General features: G+C 52.6%; 2 protein-coding genes across 2 annotated transcripts; one reads left to right on the forward strand and one right to left on the reverse strand.

Moving 5' to 3' along the window:
* Positions 1–1,660: 1,660 nt before the first annotated feature.
* On the forward strand, positions 1,661–3,775 carry N0V96_006823 (uncharacterized protein; the record flags this gene model as incomplete). Its single annotated transcript, XM_053196389.2, has 2 exons — positions 1,661–1,863; positions 1,915–3,775. The coding sequence occupies 2 exons, from the start codon at positions 1,661–1,663 to the stop codon at positions 3,773–3,775; spliced, it is 2,064 nt and encodes a 687-aa protein (XP_053046252.2).
* Positions 3,776–4,039: 264 nt separating this feature from the next.
* Positions 4,040–6,437, reverse strand: RAD3 (TFIIH/NER complex ATP-dependent 5'-3' DNA helicase subunit; the record flags this gene model as incomplete). The annotated part of the gene is made up of 5 exons (XM_053196390.1): positions 4,040–5,395; positions 5,459–5,556; positions 5,616–5,946; positions 6,010–6,126; positions 6,207–6,437. 5 exons carry the CDS (start codon positions 6,435–6,437, stop codon positions 4,040–4,042), a joined length of 2,133 nt encoding a protein of 710 aa, XP_053046253.1.
* Positions 6,438–9,469: the final 3,032 nt, after the last annotated feature.

Consider the following 9,469-nt stretch of genomic DNA (forward strand, 5'->3'; position numbering starts at 1 on the left):
AGACAAATCAATCTGAGGCAACACTGAGCATGCCCAGAGCATTACGCACCACTCCCGCTGGTTCCTGAGCTAACAACCACAGGTTGTCTGGAGCCTAGACTGCAACCTAGATCCTACGGATACTGAGGCGCGAAATCAAAGCGGTGACTCTCGCCCAGCCCAGGAGCTTCATCAACAGCATTTCTGCTTTTCAACTCAAGCTGTAGACTTCGAGCGGAACCTCGGCCTACTCAGCAGCCTTGTTACAGCCTTCTAGGTCCCTGACCTGGCAGCCCTGGTAAGCCTTCTACTGCATCGCATCCGTGATCGCGGCAAGCCCTATTCGATCCCTTCTGAAAGATGACTAACTTGTCTTCTTTGCTACCCAAAGCCTGCCTCTTTCAAACGAAAACGTCTCTTCCTCGGCTATCGCGAAATCCATAGAACACTGCTCCAGTCATGCCCAAGTCCACGTCGCTCCGCAGGCTCACCGACAGCCACCCGTGATACTTGTACCAATCCCTTGACCACGACGCCAGACCTACCTCACTTGTCTCCGATCTGCTTATGGTATCCCCGTTCCCTGGCCTATTTGACGCATCCAGAAGCCTTTCACCATCAAACTTGACGACTTTAGCATAGTAAGCCCGATCTCGAACGATAACAGCGGAACAAAATGGCTTCTTCAGAACAAAGCCATACGTACGGCCTCAAGTGCCGCCTTGCCCCGGTATCCCAGCCATCAACTGGGGGCGTTGACGATGACACCCCCGCGGTGGCTGCACAGTTTTTCTATTCTTCAATCTTACCTATAGACGACCCTTTATCTCCTGGGACAATCGCTGGTGTTTCGGACGCCCGAACTACTCGTGGTCCGATTCGTCCCTTCTCCCTCGGTGACAATAATGCCCTTGAGAAGGCATGGCTTAGCTTCCTGTCTAACGATGACGTTCAAGCTCATGAGCAGCTGGTTCGAGACAGAAGACTGAGTCCCAACACTGAGAAAGCCAACGCGCATAGACTGAGCCTCTTGACGCGCCATTTAGCTATCAAGCACCTTCAGAAGCATGGTGGCATCATTCAAACATCGACCACGGCCGGCAAAGCTTCGGACCTGCTTCCGGACACCCCGATATCTACATGCTGTCCCGAGTTATTCATTGATGTCTCTACCGAGCTTCAGAATACCTTTTGTGCGCTGGCCAGGAAACACCACCCTTCTCTTGGCCAGGAGAGAGTCGTTCAGGAAGTCATGATGGAACTCAGGGGTCTCGTAGTATCGAGCGAGACGCGCCCCCAATTCGGGAGCGTTTCTTCTTCCCGGCCCCGAGCGGACTCGGCTCGTTCGCGGCAAATGGAGATTGTCAGTTCATTCAGTCCTCGCCAAGAAGCAGCAGGCGAATTGCAGAGGATCGGAAGAGAGGTTGGCAACACGGGTTTGGAGTCTGGGTCGAGGGCTAGATCTGATTCCCGGACAAGCGAGCAAACATCTCGGCCCTCCACACCGGGTTTGGGCACTTCGTTCCGGCAGCATGCTGCCGACGATGGCATCTCTGGCAAACCGTTTGTCCGTGCTGGACTCCGGCAGCGACCCCAAGATGCGCTGGCGACGTCTTTCACTCCTTCAGATCAGTCGAAATCGAATGATTCCGAAAATCAAGATGCGAGGCGCTCGTTCACTATGCCAGAGCCACCCAGAGCCAGATCGAACACTACGCAAGCTAAAATTGTCAGCGATGAAAGTTACAGGAGGGAAGCTGTCGACGTTGTTGTCGGCATCTCCCGGCTGCATATGGTGTCCATCCCGGCTCTGCAAATGAAGCCCATTTACTGGTCCCCTGTGAACGACATTGCAATGGTCCTACGTGCCACCTGGTTCTACAGGTTCGTTGCTTTAACTTCCCAAATGTGCCCAAGGCTCTGACAGAGGGATAGAGATACGATGCTACCAATACCCCCAGCTGTGGCAAATCAATTAGAGGCTGGCTACCGAGAGCTCAAGCCTCACACCGAGACGTGGAATGATGAGCTCCGTTGCGCCGTTGATGTAGGGCCTCTTGGCGAGGAGAAAGTCTCACATCGACTATGGCCAGAGAACGTCAGTCAACCTAGCGACGGAGACAAAGAGCCAGTTTCGGACACTCGTATCTCATCAGATCCGTTCTGTGCCGCAAGCTGCTTCCGTGGGGAAGCGGCAGCAGAGGGTACCATCGACCCAAATCTGAAGACGGTCTCGGGTACGCAACAGCATCGAAGCTACGCAACTTACCATGTCATCTATAAAGATGCCTCTAAGGCCTTTCTCCTCAAACCTAGCCTCAAACCGTCTGCCTACTACGGAAGGAGACCTGTTGCGAAGATTATGAAGGGGATGACTGTTGGCATTCCAGTTGTACGTGGCTTCGATCGTGCGGTCTGGGAGCGTACACATGACAAGAATCGGCCTCGAGAAGCCGCCCAGCAACCAGCTTCTTCCGCCACTAACACGATCGAGGCTGTCGGACAAGACGTCTGCCCGGCCTGCAAGGCCGAAAAAGAGCGCGGCCAGGTTACCGATCTCGTGTTGGTGGTTCACGGAATCGGTCAAAAATTTGCGGAGCGAGTCGAAAGCTTCCACTTCACCCATGCCATCAATGCTTTTCGGCGTGATGTTAACGCGGAGTTGGCGAACCCAATTGTCAAGGGAGTTTTAAGAGATGGCCAGAATGGTATCATGGTGCTCCCTATCAACTGGCGACATACACTATCGTTCGAGGAAGGCGGTCCAATGACAGAGGAAGACAAAGCACAACACGTGCCAGACGGGTTCAGCCTCAAAGATATCGAGCCTGGCAGTATTCCCGCAGTGAGGAGCATGATATCAGATGTGATGTTCGACATACCCTTCTATCTATCTCACCATAAGGGCAAGATGATCAACGCGCTGGTGACGGAGGCCAATCGCGTATATCGCCTCTGGTGCCGCAACAACCCCGGATTCGCAGATAGAGGTCGGACTCACCTCATTGGGCATTCTCTGGGTAGCGCCATGGCTATCGAAATTCTCTCTCGGCAACCCGCACGTGTTCCGTCACTAGACCTCTCAACGAGAATGCCGAAGCCCGACTTCTTTGAATTCGACACGAACAACTTATTCTTGGTTGGAAGCCCCGCTGGTTTCTTCCTGCTCTTGGAACGAGGCATGCTTCAACCTCGGCGCGGTAGGGTGAAGCCTGGAGCTGATCCCGCGGACATTAATGCGCCAGAAGTAACGGGCGAGGCCGGCCGATATGGTTGCATCGCCGTAGACAACATCTACAATGTATTGGCCAAGGAGGATCCCATCGCATACCTCCTGAATGGTACCATCGATCCGGTTTATGCAACCAGTCTGAGAACAGCACATGTCCCTTCAAGCGCCACCTCCCTTTTTAGATACGTTGGCAATGCAGTGAAGAGTCTTGTGCCCGGCGCAGCACCTACGCCAGCCACCATTGCCCCTCCTCCGACGCCAAAACCAAATTTTGCGCGCCTGCCTTCGCAGCTCGAGCTCGAGGTTCACGATTTCACGCGAGAGGAGATTGCAGAGCGAAAGGCCTATCTCCTTAATGACAACGGCCAGATCGACTACTACCTGAGGTTCGGCGGTGGGCCGTTGGAGATCCAGTACCTCAACATGCTTAGCGCGCATACTTGCTACTGGACGAGTCGGGACTTCATTCGCATGTTGTGCATGGAAGTGGGCAGGAAACCTGGCAGGGAGAACACGATACCTGCCATGAGAGCTCAAAAGGCGGCCAAGAGGCCGCTCGGGTGAAGTGTCATGAACAGCTCAGACCGTCTTTCTCAGATAGCTTCACGTACATAGATCACGATGTTTGATTACGCTTGGTGTAGTAGACAGTCCTATAGTTTCCTGGCATGTGAGGACCATGCAGGGGATGGTTACGATTTGAATTAGAGATGTCCAATTTGTTTAACCCCGTTTTCAGAGGCCTATATCCTCATCCGCACCGTCCCAGCGAAAGTGACGAATCTCTACCATCTCGCGCCTTGCACCAAAGTTGCTAGATGAATGATCTCAAAACCCGTCGTCAATCTCCATTAAGTCGTGGTCGAGGTCGTCATCCATGCCATACTCGTCACCTCCGTCGGCGCCGTAGCCATCCCCACCAGCGCCAACCTCCTCGAGCTCCTGGATTCGCTCCAAGTCCATCTTCTCCTTGTGCCTCATCAAGTCCTCATAACTCCAGGTGCTAACGCCTTCCTGGTCTTTTGCTCGGAACGGCTGAGCCATCTGCTTGAGGAAACGCCGGGCGCTGCTGACGGCCATGTCCGTGCTGACGTTTGTGTCAGCATCGAGCAGGCCCTGGTTGATCCATTTGGGTAGCTGCGTCCGCTTCTTCTGGAATCTGCGGTCTGCGAGGACCATGATGCCGTAGTCGTCCTTTCCTCTCAGGACTCGGCCGAGACACTGCGCGGCATGGCGCATAGCATCGAAGGATAGGAAGTCATTCTCGCGGATGCGATACGTTTCTCGCAGGAACTCGAGACGGGCCTTGAGGATGCGGGATTCAGTGTACTGGAACGGCACGCCTATACACAACACGGTTCGACCGTATTGGTGATCGAAATCGATGCCCTCCGAGACCTTGCCACGGGCGACACAGAGTAGTACGGCGCCGCGGCCGTTACAGCAGGCTGTCCGATATGTCTCTAGCGCGAGAGACGTCTCCTGTGCATCTGGTGTCTCGACCAGAATCAGCTTGTACTTCCAGACTTCCTCGAGAATATTCATGCCCTGCCACATGCTGATGATGGACTCCATGTACAAGTAGGAGGGGAAGAAGACGACCATGCCGTCTGGCGTGATTTTGGCGAATTCGGTTAGGAGAGTGCCGTAGTTTCGGACGACACTCGGCTCATTTCGGACCTGGAAACTGGTCGAGATGGAAGATTGGTCGCTTCCACGAGTGACGATCATTGGCAGGAACGATCTTCTGGCCAAGGTCATGCTGTATGACTCCTGTACAACGGTCGAGAACCCCAGCATCTTTGGATACATTTCGAGGGGTGAAATTGTTCCTGACGTGATGATGACGGAGCTAAATCTGTCAAAGACGGGCTTGATGGCGATGGCTGCATCGAGACACGTGAAATGCAGGACAGGGTTGGGTACCTCTGCCGTTTCTGACTCGAAAGGCTCGAGGATGAGCAGGAAACCTTTCTCGTAAGTCGCCACAAGCGTTGCGAATGTAGCAACTTCCTGCAAAGGTTGATAGTCCTCAATATTGGTAAGCTCGAGGGTCCGCACAAGCGACGTTAATCTTTCGGCGCAAAACCTCAGTGGCTTCTTTTCGATGAACGTGTATTCTCTGAGATGGGCGAGAAAAGATGGGGGCGTTTCTGATATCGTATGTCTGACCTTCATCCTAGTCTGGCGAGGGAGTGTTCAGCAACTGCATGCTTTACTCAGTCTATGAGTGTGTTGCCAACATACCTTGAGATACTCGATGAATCTCTTTAGGAAGGACACAAAGTGTTCCGCTCTCCTGATGTTACCCGGAACCGCCTCCTTGAGCAGATCATCGGGAAGTGCTTTGAATACATTAGTCCACATCAAGCCGGCGCGTGAGCTAGCAGATGATATCGCTTACCTGGGTTCGCCATGAAGGCATCTTCTTGCCGTGCTTCATCTGCGCCGCGAAGTCCTTCAACTAGTTTCTGGTATTCGTTTTGTAGTTGCTCTTGGTCAGTGTCCCTCATTTCTGTAATCTTCCGTTCCAAGTTCTGCGCGCCTCTTGTGGCTTTCCGTAGAGAGTCTTCTGTGATGTCTGTGCTGAGGGATTCGATGCAAACGTTGTCGATATTGTGAGCCTCGTCAAAAACCACGATACAGTCTTTTGAGAGCTCTCTTGATACCCTCTCAGCGATTTTGGGATCGAGTAGGTAGTGGTACGAGTAGATGATGACGTTGCAGAATTGCATCTATTCGAGGTCAGTGCCACTGTACCAAACAAAGCATCGTTTTCTAGTGACTAGTTCTTTTACCATGCGCCTTGCGGTGAAGTACGGACATTGCTTGTGTTGCTCGCCGTACTTCAAGAGGCCTTCGAACGTCCAAACTCCGTTAGGAATCAAGTTGTGCGGCTCAAGAAGGTCCAAGTTCTGGCACAAGTCAGTGACGCGTCAGATACAAGGGAGAAAAGAGGGCTGAAGACGAGACACACATCATGGTAGACACAAACGTCAACGTTCTCGCCCCGGTCTTTCTTCTCCTTGACAAAGCCTGCCGTCAAGCTTCGACAGCGTGCGTCGACGACGGAACCACTCTTCTCCTGTTTTACAGAGGGGTGAAGGCATAGGTTCTTTCGACTTGTCAAGCCGAGGCCACGAAACTCTTCCTCCTCGCCAAGTTCTTGTGCTCGATACTTCATGAGAGCCTTGAGCTCGGCGAGAGCCTTTTCGATCTCGGACATTGTACCTAAGAACACTTAGTTTCTGTACGGACGCGTAGAAATACAGACGAAATGAGCCTTACGAGAGCAGTAAATCAGCTTTCGGTGCTCGGGGTTGTGTTGCTGGTAGGCGACGATGAGCGAGAGTAGCGAAACCGTCTTTCCTGTCCCTGAAGGCATCTCCAAGACGCAATGCCCCCCTGCGTCCAGGGTCTCTGTGGATTAAGATAGCACGTCAGCAACGTCGTTCAAATTCCATTTGGACCAGTGCTCACTTTTGAGATCACACATGTATCTGAAGCCCACATTAGCATTTAGTAAATGTTTCACGTGGCCTGAAAGCCGCTCGCACAGGGCCTAACTCACGCATATTGCTCAGGGTAGATCGAAGGATATGGAAAAAGGACTGGTAATTCACTACGACCTCCATGTTAGTTGCGAGGCGGATCTTTTATGAATTGCGGACTGTGACTGACTCGATGAAGAACTTCATCTTGAGGCGGCAAGAGTGCCGCAGCTAGCGACAAGATCAAGTTGATCGTTCAACGCGAGTGCAAGAAAAGGCAGGAGCGATTCTGGATATTGAGAGAAGGTATTGATGGTCAAAGATATGTGTTGACGGATTGAGGCTGATTAATGGGGAGGTAGAGTGAATTGAGGAAATGGGCCCGGTGGATGAGTAAAGCTGGAGCGCGGTCACGGGCGCCAGATTCCGAAGCAGATCTCATCAGACTAGTGCAAGCTTGTGCTGTAGAAGCGGATCTACGGCTCCAATTGTTCCAGAGATGGTGGAGTTCGAGGCCAAGAAGGCGGTTGTGGTTGTAGTTGTAATCGAAGTCGTCAAGTGCGAAGCTCAATCGCCATCTTTTGCCGTACCGAAAAGTTGTCTCGATGAGTGACGTGAGGCGGACCCAGTGAACCTAAGGGATCAATCCCGACAGGCTACAGCTTCCCAGTCTTTGATGCCAAACAGTCGCGGCCTCACGTGACAAAGTCGCTTATGTCATCCCTGTTTGGTCATTTTCTTGTTTCGGGTTGGCTGGTGCTTCTTATCGTCTCCCAGGTTCAGTGCGCGCCGCGGTTCACAGAACAGTTGCGTTGGCACCTTTCTGCGATTCCTTCTCTCTGTCAATTACTACTTGGTCCCCTTTTTTTTTGGTTCGTATCAAATTCCGGACCGCCTCGTGCATCCGCACGTCCCTGCGCGCAGACGTCAAACATGATGCTGGTTATCTGTACTACTTACGGCGTTCTGGAACCTGAACACCGGCCACTCCTATTGTGATTCAGCAAGCGGTGACTCTAGTGGTTTCAACACGCCCACCTATCGTTTGGATACCTTAGGTAGGATGTCTGACGGGATGGCTGACGAATCCGTCGGGAAGGCGGAGAATTGATCTTGGCTACCCGCCCGGCACAGCATAAGGCTGAGTGGAATCGAACACACCCTGCGTATCTGCGCGGCACATTCTCACTGTTAAGGATGAGGTGGAATGCCACGACAATAGGGGCCCAGGACGTGTCAGACAAGTTTCTGCGGCCAAGTGGCGTGTACCAAAAGGCCGACGCAAAGCTCACCACCCGTATGCGTATCATGTAGGCAGAGGCATGTGGAACGTACGACTTGATGTGGATCAACACTGAGTGCTGAACTGTTCTGAAAGTGCGATATTTGCTAGACATGCTTTCAATGGTCTACTACATACCCAGTCTTGCAAGTTCAATTTTCGCGACTTGGCTGTGTGCCAGGGTGAGACTTCCTTTCGGCACGTGTCAAAACTCGCTAGCACACGAGGAGGGCCTACCTCCATCAAGCTACTATTAAAGGGTCGCCTTCATGACATGGTTGGGGACCTTATGAACGCGATCACCATGCTGTCCTCGCCCCAATACGCTCAAGTATGGAAAGGACTTCGACATAGAGATATAGAGGATTACAGGTCATGGACGTTCATCAAGGCGTCAGAGCATACCGACCGTGATCCCAGCTCCGAACTGTTCCTTGAATGCTCGAGGGCACTTCTGTCTTTGCCCGCAAAACCTGATATAACATGGCCTTGCTTTGATGGTCTATACGTCGTTAGAGCCGCAATCCCATCTTAGCCTATCCGTACATTCGCATCTTAACAAGTCTTGCTTTCTGCTGTGAGTCGAGATTATGTTTGCGATCGCACCGAATTCCTACACACGGAAGCGCGACCTTGGCTCACACGGACTACAAGGCAGAGCTTGATGATGCGCTGCACGACGCCCATTTGTGGGAAGATCTAGGCCATTCATCGGCCACTTGCCGAGGCCGGCCAATGGCTTGGCAGCGCATGGTTGGGCTCGCTAGTGTCTTCACGGTATGCATCCGCTCGCTGACAACCTGGGAGCGGCCGTTGTAGGTAACCGTAGGTCACGAGGATCTCTTCGCAGTGAAGTGGGATTTGCAGGCCATTGGACGCAATCTCTTGACCGAGGTACAGTCAGCACTTAATCAGACGGCACTCCGGATCCTTTGTCAGTACGGATACTGGCGCGAAGGAGCGCAGATACTGCGTGCCGATTTAGGTGGCATGTTGAAGGGTCGGAAATTCGACTAAGCTCGCACTGCTCGGAATTGAGGTGGAATGCCTGTTCACCAAAGTTCCCTATCAAGCACCCACCTGGTTGCTCTGCTTACGCCCGGCTGCGGTCTCGCTTCAGGGGACCCTCGCTTCAGATTCGCAGACGCCAGACTGAACGCAGGGATGGTGCTCATTCGATGTGCACCTCGCAGTAGCGTACTGTACATGGTAACATGATAGAAAGCTGGAGGTCTGGGTATTGAGAGATCGCAAGGTCTCGTAGGGTCGGTTTAATTTGGCATCAATAGTTCCTGCGCAGACCCATTCTCATTTTTAGGTAGTCTGGGCAGACGTACGAATACTTGTCATGCCTACGTGCCGTCTTGATGTGTTCTGCACATGGCCGGATACGCAGGGCAAGACTATCGGAATCCTTCAAACCACAAAGACGATGGAAAGCAATGAAGGAAAGACTCAAGAGGATGCGGACTGGCACACCACGTA

This window comes from Colletotrichum fioriniae (genome assembly GCF_027942845.1).
Source record: "Colletotrichum fioriniae strain IMI 355084 chromosome Unknown scaffold_7, whole genome shotgun sequence".
Classification (NCBI taxonomy): domain Eukaryota; kingdom Fungi; phylum Ascomycota; class Sordariomycetes; order Glomerellales; family Glomerellaceae; genus Colletotrichum; species Colletotrichum fioriniae.